Source organism: Microtus ochrogaster, unplaced genomic scaffold (assembly GCF_000317375.1).
Source record: "Microtus ochrogaster isolate Prairie Vole_2 unplaced genomic scaffold, MicOch1.0 UNK31, whole genome shotgun sequence".
Classification (NCBI taxonomy): domain Eukaryota; kingdom Metazoa; phylum Chordata; class Mammalia; order Rodentia; family Cricetidae; genus Microtus; species Microtus ochrogaster.
In genome coordinates, this window is record NW_004949129.1 from 1,690,815 (window position 1) to 1,714,370 (window position 23,556).

A 23,556-nucleotide genomic window follows, 5' to 3' on the forward strand; every position below is an offset into this window, starting at 1 on the left:
CTGTAGACCAGGCTGGTCTCGAACTCACAGAGATCCGCCTGCCTCTGCCTCCCAAGTGCTGGGATTAAAGGCCTGCGCCACCAACGCCCGGCTTGGTTTTGGTTTTTAAGCCTGGCTCTTACTATGTAGTCCAGACTGACTTAGTATTTACTATGTAGCCCAGGCTGGCTCTGGCCTATACGGCAGTCCCAAGTGCTGGCTTTGCGGGTGTCTGCCATCTTAATTACCTTTTGTTAGTATAGCTTTGGCAGCAGCTTCAGGAAGTGGCTAATTTAGGGGTGTGTTTTGATTTATTCATTTTGTAAACATCAGGATTATGGCAGTCGTTGAATAAAGTGATCCCCTGATTGAGTGAAGGCTGTGTAGGACATGTTTGCCACTCCTCCTTGCCCCAATAAGATCACACATGCCCTTTATTGTTGGCTCAGGGTTTTGCTATGATGTTCAGACTGACCTCAAGTTTAGGTCTTAGCCTCCCACATAACTGGAACTATGGGGCTATCACTGTGTCCTTCAAGGTCACTGGTGCAGGAGCTTGAACCCTGGGTCTTGCTCACCTAGGCAAGTACTCCAGGCACTTTCTTGCTTAGCTACCACCTCTGTCTTCTCGACAGAAGTAGTAGTTAGTGCAGAAGCTCAGGACTAGTACATGTGCGTGCGCACCACCTCTGCTTCTGACTGGATTTAGGGTACATGCTAGGTCGGCACTGACCACCAAGTGAATCTTCAGTTCAGCAGATTCTCATTGTCAGCCCTGCCTAGCTGGTGTGAAGCTGAGTTTGGGCCCCTCCCCCTACACAAAAAGGTTATAGAAATAAAGCAACATTGCCTTCACTCTCGGCTCTTCTGCCCACTAGTGGCCAACTAAACCTTGCTTCTTTTTGGCAAGGAACAGCATCAGAAGGCAAAACAGAGTACCTTTGAGTCCTTGAAAGTCCTGTTATGTGGATGCCATTTTTAGTGGGTTTGATAGAAACAGGAACAAAGACAACAGATAGCACAATTGTGTGTCTCTTTGTGAGCTGAGGAAGCCTCTAGAAGGGACTGGCGATTCAGAGCTGTGGCATTTCATTTATGCATGAGTTTGCCCCTCCAGTGGACGCCTGTCTGACTGCCTTGTCTCTCCCTCCAGATGGTCTCCTACTCGTCTGTACTCACAGCTATCAGTAAGGTAATGACCATGGCCACTGAGGAGGTCCTGGGAATTGGGAACTCACTTCCACATGGAGAGGATTCTAGTCTGAAGCCCGTGGCTGGAGGGAGAAGTAGGCCTGCGCACACACCTGTTGCTTGTGAGACTTGGGGTTGACTAGGCAATGTTGTAGCCTCTCCCTTGTTCTTTCCCCAGTTTGATGACTTTTCCCGGGACCTGTGTGTCCAGGCTTTGCTGGATATCATGGACATGTTTTGTGACCGACTCAGGTAAGAGATGGGGAAGCTTAGAACATTTCATTGTTCTTTCAGTACTGAGGAAAAGCCCATAGTCTAGGAGACAGGTTGAGACCAGCTGTGGGTTCCCATGCTTCTTCTCTGCACCTGCCCACCCCAGCTTCTCTACCCATTCCTCACTTCTCTGTTAGGAAGAGCAGGTTTAAAATCTTGTCTAGTGGAAGCTGGCTGGACTAGGTGGCTTACGCAGGATCCTGCCAACTTTCCAACTCTGTCCCCTTGTAGGGGAGTGCCAGAGACTCTGGGGAACATTGGTGTGGGTTGGATTTCAGCTTTTGGAATAGATACAAATTTTCATCCTTTTCTGGGTAGTTGCCACGGCAAAGCGGAGGAATGCATCGGGTTGTGCCGAGCGCTTCTTAGCGCCCTCCACTGGCTGCTGCGTTGTACAGCCGCTTCTGCAGAGCGGCTCCAGGAAGGACTGGAGGCTGCCACTCCAGCCACTGGGGAAAAGCAGCTAGCCTTGTGCCTGCAGTGCCTGGAAAAGACCCTCAGCAGCACCAAGAACCGAGCTCTGCTACACATCGCCAAACTAGAGGAGGCCTGTATGTCCCCTGACCCCCCTGCACCCTGCCTGCTGCTACTTCTATGGCTGGTCCTTTGAGAGGGGAGAGGCAGGATGCCATCCCACTTCTTTCTAGAAGGATCCGAAATCATCCCACTTCCTTTTTTCTCTCCCCATAAGCATTGCATACATCCCAGGGACTTGGGCAGGGTGGCACCCGAGCCAATCAACCAACAGGTATTTACTGAGCATTCTTGTGTGCCCAGCACGGTGCCAGATGCTGGAGGTGGGGGAGGGAGGGCTACCAAAGGAGCATGTGGCAGGGTCCCTGCCCTCAGCAAGCTTACACACTGGTGGGGAGTAAGACTCGAATGCCATGCACCTGGAGGACATTCAAGGACAGGACAGGCATGTCGTCTGCTCTTGTCTGTCTCCAAGTTTCTCGTCTAGAAGCAGATGACGCAGGTGTGACCTGGAACTCAGGTTAAGCTCAGTGCCTGTCTGTCAGGACTGTTACCTCTTAACTCTAGTTCCAGAGCCTGAGAACAGGCAGATCGAGGGAAGGATTTCAGCAACTGAGGCCTGAGGCCTGAGGCCACAATCTTGCTTGAGCCCCAGTGGCTAAGGCCACCTAAGGGCCTCCTGTTTTCCATTGACATGGATGCTACAGTGGGTGACACCATGTCTTCAGGGCTCAGTTGGAGAGCTTGTTAGGGGATTAGTCTCTATTTACCTCTCAATCGCTTCCCCTGGGAAAAGTCCACAGAAGAGTGATCACTGTGTCAGAATGGGCTGCACTGACAGTTTTTCTTCGTCTGTTTCTTGTTAGTGTTGGCAGTGCCTTGCCTTCTTGAGCACTTGATAAATGTTTATTGGTAGAAAAGTAGATGAATACTTAATGGACCTCAGGTCTTGGTTGTCCTTTTCTTGCCTCTGTGCTACATGGAGGTTAATTGGCTAGCTGGTGCCATCATTCATCACCTGACCTTTGGAGCTGTAACTAGGATAAGTGACTAGCAATTAGACGCCGAGTGTGGGCACTTAGGAGCGAAGCCAGTGGGCTAGACCAGTTGGGCACACTGTTAAGAGAGCAGATACCCATGTTGGCAAGGTGTTTAGAGCTAGCTTCCCTAGAACAGACCTGATTGCTGCTGTGAGACTGGCCTTCCAGGGTGGCCTCTGTCCCTGCCTGGCCGCTGGACTCTACCCCACCCCATTGCCGTGTGTCTCCGTGTGGATAGTCCCTGGAAGTCAGGCCCTTGCTATGGTTTCTAGAGTGCTCTGTCCCATGTTGCCTGTTCCCCTTGTAGAAGAAACAGTGCATGTTGCCCTCAGGACCCTGCCTCCACATCCTCCTCAGAGAAAGCCTGCTGTATGGTTTCATGGGCCCAGGGTCGAGGAGTTTGGGGCCATGCCCGACTTCTTCCCATCATGTTTCTGCTTTGTTCCTTCCCCACCAGCCTCCTGGACTGCCATTGAGCATTGCCTTTTGAAGCTCGGGGAGATCCTGGCCAATCTCAGCAACCCCCAGCTCCGGAGCCAGGCCGAGCAGTGTGGCACTCTTATCAGGAGGTTAGGTTTCTGAGGGCAATGGGAAGGTGGGGTACGTGGTTTCTTCAGTCCCTAAGCTGCCCCTGTGTATCTGTCCCTCAGTATCCCCACCATGCTGTCCGTGCACTCAGAGCAGCTGCACAAGACTGGCTTCCCCACCATCCACGCGCTGATCTTGCTTGAGGGCACAATGAACTTGACCGGGGAGATGCAGCCCCTGGTGGAGCAGCTGATGATGGTGAAGCGCATGCAGGTGGGTGTGGCCTTTTAGGGCAGGAGGGAAGAGCCTGGTACTAGAGAGGAATTAATTTCCTCTTGATTCCTTAGTGGAACAAATGCTAGTCATGCATTTTTGTCATCTGACCTCATGATCCTGGTTCTGAGCACTGGCGCTGGAACCCTGCTGTGTAGTCAGAGACCCAGTCAGCCCCTAGAGCCTGTGGAAGGGAGCCGGGATCTGGGCAACCCCTCACACCTCCTTTGTGGTCTCTCCACAGCATATCCCCACCCCTCTTTTTGTCCTGGAAATCTGGAAAGCCTGCTTTGTGGGACTCATTGAGTCCCCCGAGGGTACGCAGGAACTGAAGTGGACAGCGTTCACCTATCTCAAGGTACTTGGTGACATGGAAACAGCAAAGAGAAACAGCAGCATGCTGGACCTTTGCCCCAGTGTCCCCTTCTGGCATTTAGTCCAACCTGCTGAGTCTCCAGCGCAGACCCCAACTGACCGTTTTCTCTGTGTCTCGGCTGGTTTAGCTCCCAGGGGCTCTGCTGTTTGCCCAGCTCACCCTAAATCAGATTGGTTCAGGGCAGCTAGGAGAGCCAGGACAGCGGCCCTGACCCCCTCTGAACCACAGTTCTTCCCTTGTTGAGGTGGCAGAAATGGGAGACCCCATGTCCTGTAGGCCAGGTGGCGGCAAGTGTTTGAGTACCCATGGGCACCGTCAGCTGTAGCACTGCTACTCCAGTGCCCACAGAGGGGAGTGGGGCGTGTCCTGTGGTGCGAGGCAGAGAAAGGACATTGATCTTCCTTCTTTCCTCCTTCATGTCCTAGATTCCACAGGTTTTGGTGAAAGTGAAGAAATATCTTCATGGGGAAAAGGTGAGTTAGAGAATAAGGTGAGGGTACGGGAGCAGCTAAGGATGAACATTTGTGAGTGGGTCTCTCAGGCTGCAGCTGAGTGATAGTGTGTTATGCCCAGAGGAAAGCTGTGTGTGCCTGTGAGCATCAGTGTTCTTCCTTGCACATGCCCTAGACCCCCGTGAGCATCAGTGTTCTTCTTTGCACATGCCCTAGACCCCTATGGTGGCTGAGGCTGCCTGCCTTCCACCCCATTGGCCAGGGTAACCACGTGGAGAGTGGTGCCTCCACCATTTCCCCACCAGGTTCCTAGGGGCTGGTGGGGGTCTCAGCCTGCTTCTTCGCTTGCTGAGCAAGGTGTTGATGTGAGCCTGCACTCGGGCTGGGCTGGGCGGGGGCTGGAGAACATAGAACCCAGGAGTGAGTTTCTGAATCTTTGCAGGACTTCACTGAGGATGTCAACTCTGCTTTCGAGTTCCTGCTGAAGCTCACGCCCTTGTTGGACAAAGCTGACCAGCGCTGCAAGTATGAGCCCCTGTTCACCCACTTTGCTGGAAGGTGTTCCAGGTCCTTCCCTGTTCTGTGCAGCTGAGCTGCAGGAAGCTCTGTCTTCCTGCTGGACCCTTTTGGCAGGGGTGGGAGGCAGCAGGCTCATAGGTACTAAGCACTGAGAGCCTTTCTACCTTTGGGTGTTTGAGTTTTCCTCACCGTGAAGGAGTGGGGAGACTGTGTACACCTTGTACCCCTTGTCTCCAGCTCTCCTTTTTCTTCCTTTGGCTTTCCCCACAGTTGTGACTGCACAAACTTTCTGCTCCAAGAGTGTAACAAGCAGGGGCTTCTGTCTGAAGTCAACTTTGCCATCCTTGTGGGCAAGCGGTACGTTGTGAGCCCCTTGGGCTGCCTGGGGCCCCTTGATCTCCCTCTCTTTCCAGACTGGTTTCTGGTGCCTTTCCCTTCCTCTTTGAAGTCTGAGGAGCAGTGACTGAGATGGTCCTGGGGCCAGGGAGCAGAGTTTCATACTTGGAGCTTCTGCTCTCTGACTCACCCTCGTTTATGAGCAAAAGACAGAGAAAGCCTTAGTCTCCCTTTTATCTTAAAGGATGGTGGAATGATAACGACAGATTGAAATGATCGTGATATTGGGTACGCTTTCAGTCATAAACTTTATCCCAACTCAAAAGAGTCTTTGTTTTTTGCTAAGGGTTAAGCCCAGAGCGTTGTGCATGTGAGGCCGATGCTGGGGGACCGAGTTACACCTCCAGCCCCAGGTTTCCTGTGCTTCCATCTCTCTGCTCTCGTTTCTGGAGTTGGATGAGAGATTTCTTTCTTACAAGGCAGAGTCTCATTATGTAGCTCTGGCTGGCTTCAAATGCAGAGGTCTACCTGCTTCAACCACTTGAGTGGCTTGAGATTAAAGGTGCAAGACCTAGTGGATTAGAGACTGTCAAGATATTTTTTTTAGCCATGTATGGTAGTTCACACCTATGATTTTATTCTTGAGAGGCTGAAGCAGGAGGATTACCTTGACTTCAAGGTCACCTTGAGCTACAGTGTGAGATCTGTCTCCAGAAGAATAAGAATCCTCTTTGTTTCTGTTTTCTTCTCTGGTTGTGGCCATAGCACTGCAGATCGGGACCCCCAGCTAAAATCATCAGAAAATGCCAACATCCAGCCCAACCCTGGGCTGATCCTCCGGGCAGAGCCCACTGTCACGAACATCCTCAAGGTATGTGCACCTGCCTGTGGACTCCCTCTCTTCTTTTAGCTTTTGTCTACTTCCAAGTAAATAAACTAGGCCCACAGACCAGTTGCTGTGCTGTCTGGCTTCTATGCTGGGCTCTTGTGGGAGTGGGAAAGGAGGAGGCCACTGAAAGCTGGCCTTAGTTGCCCTTCTGCTGTGTCTTAAGCGCTAGGGTTGGTGACTACAGACACCACCCGATGAAGACACAGAAGGGAAGCTCCCAGCAGATCCTCCCCCACCCCAGTGTAGCTGAACACGGAGCTCGCAGTGAGCAGAGATTTCTGCAGCGATTGTCCTGTTGGAGCCAGGAAGTGACAGGTTACATTTAAAGGATCAGTGTGCCTGTCAGGGGGCACACACAGAGAGAAAGTGTGGCTAGGCTGAGTCTGGGGGTCTTCAGTGTCCTTCACTGACTTTCTGTCCTGTCCCCAGACAATGGATGCGGACCACTCCAAGTCCCCAGAGGGGCTCCTGGGAGTGCTGGGACACATGCTGTCCGGAAAGAGCCTGGACTTGCTACTGGCTGCTGCCGCCGCCACTGGGAAGCTTAAATCCTTTGCCCGAAAATTCATCAAGTGAGGAGAGCTGTGCCCTGATATGGAATGGGAGGGCGTTTTAAGGGAGGGGTGCCTGGGGTCCGGCTCCCTTGGGGTGTTCAGGCCAGGGCAGAGCATCCTCACTAGAAACCATGACAGAAGGTTCATTTGACTGAGAGCTCTTCAGCCGGAGGTGAAATAAAGATGGTTGATAAGATAATGAGGCGTTGGATTGAAGAGATGGCTCAGTGGTTAAGAACACTGGCTGGGACCTGAGTTCAGTTCGCAGAACCCACGTGACAGTTCACAACTGCCTGTTGATTCTAGTCTCGGGATTCAGCACCCTCTTTTACCCTCAACAGGATCCTTTTTTGTTTTGTTTTGTTTCCAAGACAGGGTTTCTCTGTGTAGCCCTGGCTGCTTGAAATTTACTCTGTAGACCAGTTTGGCCTCAAACTCAGAGATCCACCTACCTCTGACTCCCAAGTGCTGGGATTAAAGGCATGTGCTACCACTACCCAGCTAATACAGGGTTCTTAAATTCTGTTGCTTTGAAGGAGGTTACCTAGAGTTTGACATGTGGAACATGGTTCCATTCTGGGAATCTTACAAATCTTTTGCAGCGGGGTCTCACTGCGTAGCCCAGACTGCTCTCAAGCACACCATGTTTTAGCCCCTTCTGTGCTGGGAGCGTAGATGTGAGTCACCATATTCTTCTGTAATTATAACACTTTTTGTATTTAGCCTATAATTCAGACTCTGGTGACCACCCTTCTGAAAGTGTAGTGTCCCTCACTCCCACTCCTGTCACTCAGCTCTTGTCCTGGGTGACGCCACCTGTTTCTGTTTCTCCCGCAGTCTGAATGAGTTCACTACCCATGGCAGCGGAGAGAGCAGTAAGTTTGTGTGCATCTGCAGATCCCATCTGCACTGAGGCGTGGGGAGGAAGGGAGGGGTCACCTTTGCTCATCTGGGGAGGCAAGGTCTGCCAAAGCCACCCCACCTTTCTGTACCTGTACCATCTCAGATGGGTTTGGGTTCTGGAACTCCAAGGAAGGGATGATGTTCTAAGTAAGACCCAAGAAAAGGATTCTGAGCCTCAGAGCTTTGAGGACCCACTTGGTTTCTGACCTTCCTCTGGGAGATCCTGAGCTGGGGTGTAGCCTCCATGTCTGCCTACTATGCACGGGGCCTTCTGTCCCCAGCACCTCCTCATCTGGACAGGGCTTGGGCGCCTGCCCTGGGCTGAGAGGTTGGTGTTCTTGCCTTTCCCACAGCAAAAACAGCTTCTGTTCGTGCCTTGCTCTTTGACATCTCCTTCCTCATGCTGTGCCACGTGGCCCAGACCTATGGCTCAGAGGTGAGTGAGATGAGATCTGGGGCCATTAAGAGTCACCACCTGAGTGGGACAAAGAGGAGGGAGGGAAATGGTCAGTAACTCCCTTACCTTACCCTTGCCTCCATTGATCTCCCAAGCCAGCAGGTCCTATTGGCCTGAAATCAGGTGCCTCCTACGTCAGTGGGTACCCAGCTTCCCAAGCCCTCTATGACACATTCATACTGACCACTAGGTGGCAGCACAACTCCCTGTCTGCCTCTCCTGGACAGATTTGACCTTGGAAAGGGAAAGGCTGGGCTCAACTCTGGCAAGAGCCACACCCTCCTCTCTCCTAACCTGAAGCCTCTCTGTCTTATCTAGGTGATTCTTTCTGAGGCAAGCTCAGGAGAAGAAGTCCCCTTCTTTGAGACTTGGATGCAGACTTGCATGCCTGAGGAGGGCAAGATTTTGAACCCTGATCACCCTTGCTTCCGACCAGACTCCACCAAAGTAGAGTCCTTGGTGGCCTTGCTCAACAACTCCTCAGAGATGAAACTAGTGTTAGTGACCTAGAGCTGACCTTGGGGTAGTTGGGGGGCATTCCAAGACCCTTTCCCCCACTTCCTGTCTCCAGCTCCCTTGTAGAGAAGTTTGTTGTACCCCACCCTCTCTGTAGACAGATGAAGTGGCATGAAGCCTGCCTGAGCATTTCCGCAGCCATTTTAGAGATCCTCAATGCCTGGGAGAATGGGGTTCTGGCCTTCGAGTCCATCCAGGTGAGCCTCTCTTGTCTGAGACACAGGGCCAGTCATTGAGAGAGCGTTATTTGCATGCAAATCAATCCTTAACAATCAACAACAGAGATCGTGTTTTGGTATTAGTCTTAGAATGCTTTTCTTAGCCACTTCCTTCTTCCCAGTTATCTTTTAGAAAATCAAATTTGTGTTGTAGAGGTATGGAATGTACCTTGAGATTTTACACGTGATCCCCAGCCACCCCTAGAGGCCATGGGAATGACAGCCAGGGGGAGGCAGAGCATCCCTCAGTCATTCTCCTGCTCCCCACAGAAAATCACCGATAATATCAAGGGAAAGGTATGCAGTCTTGCGGTGTGTGCTGTGGCTTGGCTTGTAGCCCATGTCCGGATGCTGGGGCTGGATGAGCGTGAGAAGTCGCTCCAGATGATCCGCCAGTTGGCAGGGCCACTGTACAGTGAGAACACCCTGCAGTTCTACAATGAGAGGTCAGTACCTGCCCCACCCTTCCCGGTCCCTGCAGGTATGTGGTGAGGAGTCAGCGCCTCCAGGGTCCAGGTTGGGCATCCCACTCTGGTGCTGTCAGCCTTTACCTTCCCAAGGAAGCTGCTCACCAAGCCACTTCCGTGTGCATCTGCCCAGCCCACCTTCTTAGCAGCTGAGCTGGTGCACTTTCAGGGCAGTTGGACTGCCACTCACTTTTCCCTTTCCCCACCACTTCCTCCCACTCTTACCCATGTAGTCATTCGCCTGGCTCAGCAGATCTTTGGTGTGTGTCTTTGTATCGGGAGTGTTTTAATCCTGGACCGCCCCTGTGTGGGAAATACAGACCCCAGGCAGCTTGACGTCTGTCCTCAGAGACTCCAAGTTCCAGGAAACTAAGCTGAGGTGGAAGAGCAAAGGGCTTAGGTGGCTGTGTCACTGTCGAGGAACTCTGAGCCATCTGCAGTTTTTATAGCTGCCCTCCCCCACCCCCAGCTGTCCTGGTGACCATGTCAAGTACTGGCTCTTGAGGGACTTCCGCCTCTCTGAGTTCAGTCGGATCATTCACTCCACTGTTAAGTTGTTTGGCTGTTGGTTTTTAAATGTGGCAAGAAGCACGTAATAGAAAATTGACCATTTCAGCTGTGTTTATGTGTGTCGTTCAGTGTATGGGATCTGTTGGAATTGTGAAATAGACCTCCAGACGTTTTTCATTTTGTATATCTGGGCCTTTTACCCAGTAAGCGTTGTCCAACCCCCTTCTCTCAGTCTCTCTGAGTTTGGCTACGCTAGATACTTCATCATAGTAGAATTACATAATACCTGCTTTCTCATGACTTTACTCAGCGTACTTTCCTCAAAATCATTCATATTCTACCATGGGGCAGGATTTCCTGCCTCCCCTTTTTTGGCGGGGGTGGGGTGAGGTGGGGGGGTGGGGACGAATTTTTTGAGACAGGGTTTCTCTATGTAGACCTGGCTGTCCTGGAGCTTGCTCTGTAGACCAGGCTGATCCTAAACTCAGAGATCTGAGGCTGAGTGACATCGGATGTGTGTGTCCCTCCTGGCCACCCTCCTCACTCAAGGGGCACTCAGGGAGCACCGCTCTGAGTGTGGGTGCTGAGACAGCTCACAGGTAGCCAGTTGGGTGGTTTCTGAGCAACACGTGGAAGGAAACACAGCTGAAACCAGGTTTGGGGAGGGCCTGTAAGGGTCACATCTCTCCTTGCTTGTGGTACATTGGCTTTGACATCATCCATCTCAAGGGTGTATGTGCATATGCACGTGTACACACATACACGCACGCATGCACACACGCACATGCGCAGTGGAATCCGGGCTCCCTTGTGCAGGTGGCAGAGGGCTCTAGTAGCCTCAGTGTCCCTGTGGTCCAGACAGTCCAGACCCCCGCCGCCGTCATAGCCCCAGATGTTCCTCAGCATTTCCCTGCCTATGAACACTTTGCCCCACTACCCAGGGCCGGGAAGAGTTCTGGGGAAGGCCCAAGGACTCCTCCTGGAAGTTACAGTTTACTTTGGGAGGAGGCCAAGGCTGGGCGGGACCCCTGCCCCCAAGTACTCAGCTCAGGGGGAAGTGATTTTATTTATTTATGACTCTGATTTGGCAGAGCTCAGGCCTGGGGGTTGGGAGAAGTTGGAAGGGGAGAGGGAGGAACAAAATCTGAATAGATGGATGGAACCTGTAAGAGAAGACAATCCCTGCCCTTTGCCTCTTCTGGGCTTCATGCCCAGCAGGTAAGCTCTCCATCAGTAGTAGGTTATATTGTTGTGTCTTCCCCTAGTGTTAGTGGGTCTAATTCCTCAGCCGTGTTTCCGTAACCTAATTCTGGGGGTAATGCCTGCATGAATCCTCCTTGCCCCCCAGGGTGGTGATTATGAACTCAATCCTGGAACACATGTGTGCGGACGTGCTTCAGCAGACAGCCACACAGATCAAGTTTCCATCCACGGGTGTGGACACGATGCCCTACTGGAACCTGCTTCCTCCCAAGCGCCCTATCAAGGAGGTACTGACGGACATCTTTGCCAAGGTATTGGAGAGGGGCTGGGTGGACAGCCGCTCCATCCACATCCTCGACACCCTGCTGCACATGGGCGGCGTCTACTGGTTCTGCAACAATCTCATCAAGGTACTTAGATGTGGGCAGCTCTGTAGACTGGGGCCGTGGGTGTCTACGGCTGGGAGAGGCCAGGCTTCTTGGAGAGGTTGCTGGAAGCTGGGTGGTCCCTTGGGGAGACAGAGGTAAGGGCCTCATCTCAGAGAAGCACCTTCAAGTTGGGGTTGATAGCACCTTTGGCTGTAGAGACGGCAGAGTGTGAGAACCACAGGGTTCAGGTGTGCAGTGCCTCAGCCGCTGCTTGCCCACTGCCCAGGAACTGCTGAAGGAGACTCGCAAGGAGCACACACTGAGGGCAGTACAGCTTCTCTACTCCATCTTCTGCCTGGACATGCAGCAAGTGACCCTGGTCCTGCTGGGCCACATCCTGCCCGGCCTGCTTACTGACTCCTCCAAGTGGCACAGCCTTATGGACCCTCCTGGCACTGCACTAGCCAAGTAGGAGTCTCCAGAGCCTTCCTGGTGTGCCCCCTTGAAACCCAGACATCTAGGCACCCCAGCCCAGCTGCCACCTCAGGAAGCTAGGCTGTGGTTGGGGGGCTGCCAAGCGGTGGTGGTGGGAAGAGCTTGTTCAGCATGAGCACACACAGCTTCTTTCGGGACCCTTTAACGATGCCTTTTTTCTGGACCCCTTTACCAGACTAGCTGTGTGGTGTGCCCTGAGTTCTTACTCCACCCACAAGGGACAGGCGTCCTCCCGCCAGAAGAAGAGGCACAGGGAAGACATTGAGGTAGGCCTGCTGCCTTGGTCATGTGTTTATTCAGCAGACATTTTCTGATTATTTCTAGCTGAGAGCTGCCTTCCCAGGCAGAGGGTGGGGCCGAGGTCAGCGTGTTTGGTCATGTGATTGGTCAGGATCTGGGGGAGTGGCTCGAGTGGGCCCCTGAGTATCCTTGATGAGGGTCCTTTCTGCACACTAGGGCAGAGATTGGGGTGTGGGAAGGGTCACCGTTGGGGTTGCTAGTCAAGGACTAGGAAGCTCACTCCTCTCCACTCAGATCTGACTTCCAGCCCTCTCCAGTCCTTGGAGACTCGGGAGGTTGGGTGTGTGATAGTGACTCCCCACCCCCAGGACTACATCAGCCTCTTCCCCGTGGAAGACATGCAACCTTCGAAGCTTATGCGACTCCTGAGCTCCAACGAGGATGACGCCAACATTCTATCGAGTCCCAGTGAGCACTTGAGAGGTCACGGGCTTGCTAGGACCCACTCATTCCTAGGGACCTGCCTTGGTTCCCAGATGGCGGCAGTGTTTGGCTGTCAGACAGTGTGGTGTGGCAGGAACTAGCACCTCTGTCACCTAGTGGATGCTCTGATGCCTTCTGGTGGGGACAGGGTTGCCACTCTCCATAGTACCTGAAGCTCTCCTCTAAGGCCCCTCTCAGTCCCACAGTTATCCCTGTCTTGTCACCAGCTAAAGGATGACAAGACACAGTGAGTTCACTGCCTTGGCACAGCACGTACCACTGACTCACTTACTCTGCCTTCCTTCTAACCCAGAGACATGCCCTGTGGCTGAGAACAGGCCCCACCAGGCTGTGACCTGGGGCTGCCCTCCCGCCTTCCTCCCCAGAGGACAGCCCCGCGTCATCCTTTCCTTGCTGGCAGGTTTCCTTCTGCCAAGTCTTTGTATGGCGTCCAAGTTTACCTGTTTTCAGAGTTTCTCCTGAACCTACAAGTTTCTCTGTAGCCTTTTAGGGACCAGGGAGCCAGCCACGTGCTTGTGCAAAGGAAAGATGCTGATTGGTCGCCTCCAACCTTAGCCAGGCCCTTAGCAAACATCGTGTATCTGTAACATGAACTTTGAGTGGGATGGGCAGCTTCAGCCACACAGAGTACCAGGATTGGCCCCTGACGGTGCTCAGCAGGGCTAGTCCTCCCACCTATTCTCCAGACTCAGGCTCTTCTGTGCCCCGCATGTGCCGGACTCCCTGATGGTAGGGGACAGGAAAGGCTCCCCTAGAGCTAGACTTTACGCAGCACCCTCTCTGCCACTCCACAGCTGACCGCTCCATGAACAGCTCCCTCTCGGCTTCCCAACTCCACACAGTCAACATGAGGGACCCTCTAAACCGAGTCCTGGGTAAGTCCTGCCAGCTGCACCCATCTGCAGACTGAGCTAGAAGGAACCCTCTCGTCAGAGGCAGGGAGGCATCTACCAGAGGGTTCCTCTGGGCCCCTGATATCCTGCTCCATTTCCACATGCCTCCTGCTCCCTCACTGCTGACTGCCCCCTTTCCTCAGTCTTCCCCTGTGCCTGCTGCCCTTGGCCTTCCTGTGTGAGCTCTTACTGCTCCTTCCCCCGCCTTGGTCCCCTTCTTCCTCATCTGACTTGTTCTAGAACTCAGCTATCTTGTTTCCCTCTGCACAGCCAACCTCTTCCTGCTCATTTCCTCCATCCTGGGCTCACGCACAGCTGGCCCCCATACCCAGTTTGTGCAGTGGTTCATGGAGGAATGTGTGGACTGCCTGGAACAGGACAGCAGGGGCAGCATTCTGCAGTTCATGCCCTTCACTACTGTGAGTGTCCCGTGCTGGAGCCAGGAGCAGGGTAACCTCAGGAGAGAAGGAAGGGAGGGAGGGAGGACTTCCCCCTGGGAGGCCACACCCAGGAGCTACCTGTGTTCATCTTTTGTGGCAGGTATCAGAACTGGTAAAGGTGTCTGCCATGTCCAGCCCCAAGGTAGTACTGGCCATCACAGACCTCAGCCTGCCCCTGGGTCGGCAAGTGGCTGCCAAAGCCATCGCTGCACTCTGAGGAGCTTGGAGTGGCCTGGAGGGGTCCCAGCCCCAGCAACCCAGCAGGGAGAGTGAGGATGAGCCCAGGCTGCCCCAGCCAGTAATGCAAGAATGCTTTCTCAGCCTGGGCCCTTCCCCATTCCTGTCCTCTACTCCTGTGTCTACCACATCTCCCAGTTCCTTCCGTAATTTTCTGTCCTTGCGACCAGTGCTCAAAGACTCTGAGCAGTCCTAATGGTTGCCCCAATTCTTTGTTTGCCTTTTTTTTTTTTTTTTTCGACAGACAGGGGTTGTCTGTGTAGCAACTCTGGCTGTCCTAGAACTCCCTCTGTAGACCAGGCTGGCCTCAAACTCACAGAGATCCACCTGCCTCTGTCTCCTGAGTGCTGGGATTAAAGGCGTGCGCCACCACCACTCAGCCGGTTGCACCAATTCTAGCAGTAGCTGAACTCCAAGGAGGGACTTTGTAGGGCCACAGTGTGTATATAAATTTATTTTTATAACTCATGAGGGAGAGTCCCTCTTGGTTCATTTGTAAATAAAGATCCTTGTGGCTCCTGTGACTATTGAGTGCTATTGGCAGGTTTACTGCCTGGGTGGGGACAGTTCTTTTCTCTGAAGTCTCTTGTGTTTTGGCTAGGGAGGGGCACAGTCCTGTGGTGGGAGGGAGAAGGCATGGAAGGCCAGGCCTTGTCTACAGGCCCCACTGGAATGATGAGGGGTCCGCAGCCTTCCCCACTGAAAGCGGGAAGTTGTGCTCAAGGGCCCTGTGCTGTGCTGGGCAGGATGTCTCCTCTGCAGTCACACTCCACCCTCTGGCCCAGAGTTCACCGCGTGTTCCTTCCAGAAGATTGGTGGAGGGATGCGAGTCCAGGGACATGGACCTGTGAGGCTGTGGGAGGGGACGGTGCTGGGGCTTTGAGGAGCCAGTGGTGTGGAGGGTTCTGGAGGGCTGCAGAGGAAGGTGCCTGGGTTGGCCTGGTTGGGGAGCCCCACGCACAGGGGAGCCTGCAGCTGACCTTCAACTGCAAGTGTGCCTCCAGTTTGCTCTTTCAGACACCCCACCCTTCCAGACCTCTTCAGCTCAGGAGCTGAGCCAAGTAGGGAAGTGCTCCAAGGGATGATAGCAAGGGGACAGAGCTCACTGAGAGAAAGCCAGCGTAGAACTGGAGTTCTGACCCAGCTTTCTGCCTGTAAAAGGCATGGTATCAATCTCGCGGGCGGACGCTTTGTGGAGAGCTCTTCATAGCGGTGAAGAGACATCGTATACACGTGTTCAGTGTGCCCAAGCTGCAGCTCATCTGCCCCCATCACCGTACCCCCCTCTCCCGCTGACTCATGAACCATCTTCCTCAAGAAGCTCTGACTTTCAAGGCAAGTGTGCATTTCCGCTATTGTGTCCCTGTCACTTAGGACGCAGAGTGGCACCCAGACCAGTCAGTCCCAGCCCCGTCCTCTCCTGCCATCCGCCAGCCCCTGGACCGACATCAGCCAAACCCAAGAAGGAAGAAGGACTTTTACTGGATACAGACACTTTATTCCTCAAACTTGGTTACAGTGAGCAAGTGGGGCCTAGAGGGAGTTTAGACAGGTAGGCTTCCCTCCATGCTGTGCCCTCTGAGGGGGGGGAGGTACTCCTGCCTGCCTTTTCTCTCTCACCCCCCTCCCAGCCCAGGAAGGCCCTAACAAAGAATCCAGTAAATTCCAGGGCCAAACCTGGCTGCCTCTGCCTCTTTGGGGACAGGGAAACATGCAGCGTGTGGTGAGCAGAGCAAGGGATACAAAAACCCAGTTTGGGAACACTTCTGTTTAAATATTAAACAGGGTTGTCTTGTCTCCCCAAAGGGAGACCTCCTGATGCTACCAGGACCCTGAGATAGGTGTTTCAGTGTGGTGGGACTCACTGTGGCTTTTGTACCGCCACAGAACTGGGTGCCTGGAGCAGCCTCAGGAATCAATACTTGGTATTTACCTATCTCCCTCCAGCCCTGGGGGCAGGAGGACTCAAGAGCTTCCCCTCTCTATTACAAGCAGGAGAACAAAACTCAGGAGTGGAGAGAAGGGCCTAGAAGCTTGGCGCTCCGTTTTCTCTTCTCCATCTTTAAATAGTAGGTTTAAATAAGCATAAATATTAAATAGAGATAAATAAAATAGCTGGAAAGGGCTTTGCTCAGGGCTGGACCAGGTGGTTCAGAGCACAGTGAGCTGTCTCCAGGAATCTCTGCAGGTGGGAAGTGGCAAGGACACCTCCCGCCCGGCGCTGAAAGGCCGAGGTGAAGGTGGGCATGGTGCCCTGAGTGGGCTGCGCCGTAGGGGCCACCCCCAGGTTTTCCATCTGCAGGGAGGAGAAAATGAAGTTGGGGATCAGTCCTTCCTGCAGGCAACGGAGTGCTGGGAGTTAGGGAGCTGTCCCGTGGGGCTCACTCTTCACTTGGACAGCAAGAGCCAAGGCTCCAGCCCCCATCTGTTTCCTTTAATCAGCCAGAAGGAACGGAGGGGGGACTCCCCGTACATAGGCCTCTGAGAATACAGGAGCCTCCAGGATGCCCAGGTAAGCTGGTGTGACCCCATCCTCACTCTTACTCCTCACCCCTCCAGATGGAGCTCACCTGCTGCCAGATGGTGGTGGCAAAGTTGGCAACATCCAGCTGCAGCGTGTCCAAGGTGGGAGCCAACTCAGGAGAAATGCCTGCCAGGGCCTGAAGGAGGCCTTGGTAGAGGAAGAGTCCTCTGTGGAGCTGGCTCAGGCACTTTGTCTGGGGACAGTAGGAGGGTTAGGCGGTATACAGTGGGACACCCCTTCTTTTCAGGAGCCCAAATACCACGGTGTAGTCCCTTCCCATTCTTCTGGTCCCCTTCCCTCCAAATACTCACCAGCTGCTGAACCTGGCTGGAACAGCGGCTCAGAGAAGCCTGTGGGATACCCAGCGAGTGGCCGAGCAGCACCAGCTCCTCCGGGTGGCACAGCTTGTAGGTAGCACACTGTAGATGGATGGGTCGTGAGGGGCCCTGGGCCAGGCTGTGCCTCCCTCCCAAGTCCTCTCTGTCCACTTGGCTTCTCAGCTCCCTATCGTCCCAGGACCCTAAGTACTGCCCCACTGCTGCCTCTTCTCATTTTCTCTCAAGTCCCCTTCATGTCCCATGTTCCCTTTCTCAGTGTTTTGTCAGTATTCTGGGTGTGGAATCCAGGCCCTGTGCACACTAGGCAAACGCAGCCGCTGCCTCCCCCTAGCCTGCTCCCTTCCCCTTTGCCCTCCTGTGCCCCTCCCTGCCTGCTCCGCCCCCATACACACACATACCACTTACCAGCTTCTCCAGCAGCACCGAGTTCCCAGCCTGAATCTTCCTCACTTGCTCCAAGGACTTAAGCAGGAAGCTCCGGGGCAAAGGCAGGGGTGGTGGCAGAGAGGTGACAGAGACTAGCGGAGCGGCCTCTTGTCCTGCCCAGAGGATACTGTGCCACAGCAGCAACTGTAGGGCTGGCAGCAGACAGACAGGTTAGAGACACTTGGCCCCTCCAGCCTCCCTCCTTTCCACGCCCAGGGCAGGTTATCAGAGCCACTCACCCATCAGTCTCCTGGGGCTCTGGGCAGAAGGCTGAGCCATGGGTTCTGGGTGCTGTGGGCTCAGCTCTGGGTTCTGCCAGGGCCTAGCTCCAGGGGGCCTTTATACATAACCCCATCAAGGCCTGGGAGGAAATTACCTGGGGCTGGGGCAGTCAGGCTTAGTAATAACTTCCCAGGATTTATGCAAATTTTCTTCTGTCGCCCAGGACAATGCAGGGGGTTGGGAAAAGCTTTTGCGAAAGTTTTGTGAAATCGGGGAATCTCTGCTCCTTCCTTGACGTCTTGTCCCCCTCAAACTCTTCCTCCAGCCACACCCAGGCCTGAATTGCTCCAGGGTGTTTGGGCTGAAGTGCTGGCGAAGCCCTGGGGGCTACAGAGGGAACTCAGCCAGACCTTGGGGAAGAATCAGGCCCCCAGGTCAAGACTGCTCCTATCTTTCTATCCTCTGCCAGATATGCCAGGGTTGCCCTCTCTGCCCTTTCTGTGATTCTCAAGATACCTATACCTGGGGCAAACGCTCTGAGAGAGAAGGAAGAACCCATTGTTCTCTTTCCGTACCCATAAGCTCCCAGGCGGCTGCCTCCTGCAGTAGTGCCAGGAGCCCTGGACAGCACCCTGGGGTATTGTTTTCTGTGCCCGTTCCACATATGGATAAAAAACAAAGCAATTCAGGATTCGGGCTGCTCTGACCCAGGCTGATTAGCTGGGAACTCCCCAATACCCACCACCGTGACTCATCCCTTTAAGCCCCTGGATCCCGGCAGAGAGGCCAGAGGAAACCGGATGTCTGTCCTGAGTGAATCAAGACCCTTTGGGGCACTTTGCTCACCTGACCTTGCCGTTCTGTTTCCCTGCCTGGCTCTCCTGGCATGTTACCCTACCGTGGCGGAGTCTGGGGGTTCTGGAGTTGGAGTAGGACACTCGGGGTCCCGATGATCTCTACCCGACACAATCAAGTGGATGCAGGCTGGGGTGAGGAAAGAGAAACTGCATCTCCAATCCTAGACCTCTGTCCAGTGATGGCTCTGGAGAGACAGCCAGAGAGGGAAAAGCCTTGCCCAGTCAATGGTAGGAGAGTTGGAGGGGCATCCCAACCTCTGTTTCGATTCCCACAGGGTTTTACTGGCTAAAGAGGAGGAGGAGCACGCTTATCTTTGTCTGACTCACCTCATCTCAAGTTGTCTATCTCTGAGCCATCCCACTCCCACCTTTTGGGTCAAGGAACATAGACATCTTCTGATGCTGAAGCCCAGCTGACTGGGCGGGAACATTCCTGCAGCGAGGGTGCCCTCTGGTGGCCACATGTTTCCTAGGCGTCAGCTACCTATCTTTGCTTAGGAGGGCACAGCAGGAGATTCCCTTTCAAGACAGGGTTTCTCTATGTATCCCTTGCCATCCTGGAACTTGGTCTGTAGACCAGGCTAGTCTCAGACTCACAGAGATCCTCCTGCCTCTGCCTCCCGAGTGCCGGGATTAAAGGTGTGTGCCACTGCTGCCGGACCTGAGATTCCCATTCTTTTAACATGCTGACTGGCAACAACTGGCTACCTCATTTGTCAGAAACTCTTAATTGTGTACAGGTCAGTGGTTCTTAGCCTGGGGGTTGCTACCCAGGGGTCGAATATCAGATATCCTGCATATCAGATACTTACATTACGATTCATAACAGCAGCAAAATTACAATTAAGTAGACATTTTATGGTTGGGGGTCACCACAACAGGAGGAAATTGTTATTGCTGCTGGTTGCTAGCCAGACCTCAGTGGTAAGACTGTCCCTGAGGACTTCCTCCCTCTGCATGCAGGAGCTGTGGGCAGGCTGCTGAGAGAACTGTCATCCCTGTCTTTCTCAGCTGGGACCTGTGTGTGTTGCACTATTGACTGGCTGGGTAAGATGGGAACCCAGGGCCTCTGGCATACAGTAGTATCAAGTAGAAGAGCAAGCGGTGACTTCCTGATTGGGTTTGAGGCTGGCTCCGCGGGAGGGAATCTACCCTGTGCTGTAGTCAGGGTCAGTGTCTATGGCTGGGAAGTCATCGGACCCAGCAGGGTAGGTACTGCTTTTGTTCTGGAAAATAGACATGATGTGTTTGTCTAGTTGACGTCCAAATAGTGATTTTTTTTTTTTTTTGGTTTTTCGAAACAGGGTTTCTCTGTGGCTTTGGAGCCTGTCCTGGAACTAGCTCTTGTGGACCAGGCTGGTCTCGAACTCACAGAGATCCGCCTGCCTCTGCCTCCCGAGTGCTGGGATTGAAGGCGTGCGCTACCACCGCCCGGCTTAGTGATTTTTTTTGTTTGTTTGTTCTTTTGTTTTTGTTTTCCAAGACAGGGTTTCTCTGTGTTGCTTTGGAGCCTGTCCTGGAACTCACTCTGTAAACTAGGTGGCCTCAAACTCACAGAGATCTGCCTGCTTCTGCCTCCTGAGTGCTGAGATTAAAGGCCTGCCCCACCACCGCCTGACTCCAAATAGTGATTTTTATGCCCATAGATAGTCAACTTCGGTCAGAGAAGCTTCTTTTTGTAGGGGTTTTTGATAATTTGTCGTAACTGTCAAAGTGCTGGATCCTCGGCTATTAGTGAGACAACCGTCACCTACCCAAGGCCCGGGGATCACTGTGGAAGAGGGCGGAAAAAAATGCAGAACTGGGGGCTGGAGAGATGGTTCAGTGGTTAGGAACACTGACTGCTGTCCCAGAGGACCCAGGTTTAACTCCCAGTACCCACATGGCAGCTCATCACTGCCATTACTCAAGCTCCAAGAGTTCTGGCACCTTCACACAGACACACATACAAGCAAAACACCTATGTACATAAAAAAAAAATAAAAACAAATGATTAAAAAGAAAAAAGAATGCAGAATTAGAGGAAGGGGCTGTGTTGTAGAAATGTAGAAAATGACACAGCCACGACACTCCAGTTTACAGCTTTTCTCTATTATTTATTTTATTTTATGTGCATTAGCATTTTGCCTGCATGTGTGTATGTGTGAGGGTGTCAGATCCTCCGGAACAGGAGATATAGACAGTTGTGTGCTGCTGTGTGGGTGCTGGGAATTGAACCCTGGTCCTCTGGAAACCAGTGCTCCTAACCACTGAGTCATCTCTCTAGACCTTGTTTTTTGCCTCTGCCTCCTGAGTGCTGGCATTAAAGGTGTGCACCACCACCGCCTGGCTGCTAACAGCTGTTGTAATGGTTACCTGCGTGAGACTGGGCCTGGCATCCTATTAGGGAAGGAAAGGGGCTCACTGCTCACCCCCAGGGGATTAATTAGCAGTTTGTGGTTACTGGGGGAGGAAGAGATTTTTCTTCAGAGTTATGGCAAGGTGCTCATGCCCCTAATAACTTCTCTGAGTTATTGTTAGAACGCTAAGAGCCTGGTGGTGGCACACGCCTTTAGGCAGCTGGATCTCTGAATTTGAGGCCAGCCTGATCAAAGTTCCAGGACAGCCAGGGCCACACAGAGAAACCCTGTCTCAAAAACAAAAGAACCCTAAAGATCACCAAAAACTAACGATAGAGTAGAAGGGGAATTGGTTGTGAGGAGGGAGGAGGAAGGGGATGAGCAGGAAGGAAATGCAGGGTAACGAGGAGCTAATATGGTCATCAAAATACATTATATATACTCTGTAATAGTGTATACTTTTATAGTGTATATATACATCATATATACTCTGTAATAGGGTATACTTTAATAGTATATATATACATCATATATACTCTAATAGTGTATACTTTAATAGTATATATACATTATATATATACTCTGTAATAGTGTATATATACATCATATATGCTCTGTAATAGTGTATACTTTAATAGTGTATGTATATATTATATATACTCTGTAATAGTGGAGCCTATTGTTGTGTATAGTTATATATGCTAATAAAAACAAAGAAGTTCAAAGTCAGCCTCAGCTATGTAGCAAGTTTGAGGCTAGCCTGGGCTATATGAAGCAGGGGGATGAAAGAGTAATGGCATCTTTCCCCTGGACAAGTCACATCGGCTGAGCAGAGCTAAACTGAGGGAGGCTCAGAGGCCTGAGTGGTTCATGCAGGGTTGGCTGCAGAAGCTCTTGCTGCCAGCTCCCCTAAAGACTCAGGCAGATCTTCATTTTCTGTTTTTTTTTCAGGGCTGGATTGAATCTAGGACCTGAGGCATGCTAAGCAAGCACTCTACCCTGAACTGTATCCTTAGTTTAATTTAGAAATGTATGTTCAATGTGTATGGGTGTTCTGCCTTCATGTACATATGTACACCCATGCATTCACTGTCAGCGGGGCCCTGGATCCCGCCACTGGAGTTGTGGATGGCCATGAGCCAGGTCCTTTGCAAGAGCAACAAGTTCTCTTACCCAGTGAGCCATCTCTCCAACCCCCTGGTCTATGGTCTTTAAATGTGCTCTTTTGTGTTTTTTGATATTACCATATAATCTGAGCCCATATGTACAGCAATTGCAGCACCTGGCAGCTCTCATCTGCCTAGCATCTGGCTGTAGTTATGTTCTTGCTGGTAATGCCCAGTACCACAGGGTCATGGTCACCTGACCCAAAGAAAACCCTCTCCTGTTTTGGCGAGTTTAGGACTTTTTGGTTTTCCATTTGCCAAGAGTTTCTGACTCTCATTCTTGAATCTGAACCTTTTTTTTTCTTTTCTTTTCTTTTTTATTTTTTTTTTTTTTTTGGTCAACCTCCTTGCTAAAGACCAGCCTGTTCTGTGTAGCCAAGAGAAACTACCTTGCCCCAGGAAACAAAAATAATAGACTATTGAAAGCACGAACAATTTGGGCACAGGATAAGATCATCTGGAAAGAGACAGAGTGGGGAGCTAGAGGGAGTCCTATCTCGTATAAGCAGGTTCAGACATTTTATGTTGCCGAGGTGGCATTAACTAGAAGCATGTAGCAAAGCTGGGTCACTGTGACCAGGGTTGGGCTGGGATCAGGAACCAAAGCAAAGACCAAAACATGCTGAGTGAATTGTGTTGCTGGTGAGGTGTGTCAGTGTGCAGTTCGCAACAAACAATACTTTAACCAGCCCAAATGTTGTGCCAGGCAGGTATTTGGGTGGCCTCCGAGGCTAGAAGCCCAGCCCTCAAGGAGATTACAGACAGGCTGGCAAGACAAAGTTGTCCTACCAACCACCCTGAAAGAACACGTGACTAAGTGAGCAGGCAAGGCAGAAAGTGGTGCTGGACCAGAAGCCGAATGCCACGCCACAGGACTCAGCAGGGACACATGCCCAACCACACTGACCCAGTGGGGACATTGCCATCATTCCTGGGACACTTGACAATAACAGGTGTATGTCCCCAGCCATGTGCAGCTGGGGTTGGCTGGGGAGCTGCGGCGCCCCTTTTTGCTTTCAGTGAGCAGCCTTTCTCCCACTCACAGGGCCGTTGGGCAAACTGTTCGCACCCTGCCCGGCTTAGCTCTCTTGGGCACACAAGGCCAGCTGCTCATTTCATTCTTTCTTGACTTTTTGAGACAGATTCTCATAGCCAAGAGTTTCCTCTCGAACCTGACCTAGGGCTGGGTTACAGGTGTTACATCATGCCTGGTTTGTGCAGAACTAAGAATCAATCCTGGAGATTCCCTGCAAGTTGGCAAGCCCTCTGACTTCCATGTTTCCTTCACCCCTTGAGTACTTAGAAGTGTAGGCCCCTGATTTGAAGAGCCAGGAGGCCAGTCTAGTCCT

The 23,556-nt window shown here is 52.4% G+C and overlaps 2 protein-coding genes and 1 non-coding gene across 7 annotated transcripts in view; 2 read left to right on the plus strand and 1 right to left on the minus strand.

Moving 5' to 3' along the window:
* The window catches only part of Med24 (mediator complex subunit 24), a 25,846-nt gene extending 10,987 nt beyond the window's left edge, over positions 1–14,859 (plus strand). The window contains exons 3-26 of one of the 2 annotated variants that reach the window (XM_005368268.3): positions 1,133–1,171; positions 1,349–1,422; positions 1,762–1,994; positions 2,135–2,191; positions 3,415–3,526; positions 3,608–3,758; positions 4,003–4,116; positions 4,560–4,607; positions 5,029–5,111; positions 5,376–5,462; positions 6,207–6,312; positions 6,760–6,902; positions 7,722–7,759; positions 8,141–8,223; positions 8,563–8,741; positions 8,858–8,957; positions 9,249–9,424; positions 11,304–11,568; positions 11,813–11,994; positions 12,197–12,287; positions 12,630–12,729; positions 13,560–13,640; positions 13,929–14,077; positions 14,199–14,859. In XM_005368268.3, coding sequence (XP_005368325.1) covers positions 1,133–1,171; positions 1,349–1,422; positions 1,762–1,994; positions 2,135–2,191; positions 3,415–3,526; positions 3,608–3,758; positions 4,003–4,116; positions 4,560–4,607; positions 5,029–5,111; positions 5,376–5,462; positions 6,207–6,312; positions 6,760–6,902; positions 7,722–7,759; positions 8,141–8,223; positions 8,563–8,741; positions 8,858–8,957; positions 9,249–9,424; positions 11,304–11,568; positions 11,813–11,994; positions 12,197–12,287; positions 12,630–12,729; positions 13,560–13,640; positions 13,929–14,077; positions 14,199–14,315 — 2,808 coding nt within the window. In that variant the 3' untranslated portion in view covers positions 14,316–14,859. The remainder of the gene's footprint in view (positions 1–1,132; positions 1,172–1,348; positions 1,423–1,761; positions 1,995–2,134; positions 2,192–3,414; positions 3,527–3,607; positions 3,759–4,002; positions 4,117–4,559; positions 4,608–5,028; positions 5,112–5,375; positions 5,463–6,206; positions 6,313–6,759; positions 6,903–7,721; positions 7,760–8,140; positions 8,224–8,562; positions 8,742–8,857; positions 8,958–9,248; positions 9,425–11,303; positions 11,569–11,812; positions 11,995–12,196; positions 12,288–12,629; positions 12,730–13,559; positions 13,641–13,928; positions 14,078–14,198) is intronic. The other variant, XM_005368269.3, reaches the window with a different exon arrangement.
* On the plus strand, positions 7,907–8,009 carry LOC113458473. Its single transcript, XR_003378857.1, has one exon. It is a non-coding gene; the product is annotated as a small nucleolar RNA SNORD124 (small nucleolar RNA).
* A 1,607-nt stretch (positions 14,860–16,466) lies between the features above and the next one.
* Positions 16,467–17,902, minus strand: Csf3 (colony stimulating factor 3). 4 transcript variants are annotated; one of them, XM_005368271.3, is made up of 5 exons: positions 17,863–17,902; positions 17,603–17,775; positions 17,171–17,278; positions 16,906–17,052; positions 16,467–16,631 (listed from the first exon to the last, which is right to left on the minus strand). In XM_005368271.3, the coding sequence occupies exons 1-5, from the start codon at positions 17,900–17,902 to the stop codon at positions 16,467–16,469; spliced, it is 633 nt and encodes a 210-aa protein (XP_005368328.2). The 4 variants fall into 4 exon arrangements, with proteins under 4 accessions (XP_005368328.2, XP_013209620.1, XP_013209622.1 ...); XM_013354166.1 differs by having other exon boundaries at positions 17,588–17,775; XM_013354168.1 differs by lacking the exon at positions 17,171–17,278.
* Between the last annotated feature and the right edge of the window lie 5,654 nt (positions 17,903–23,556).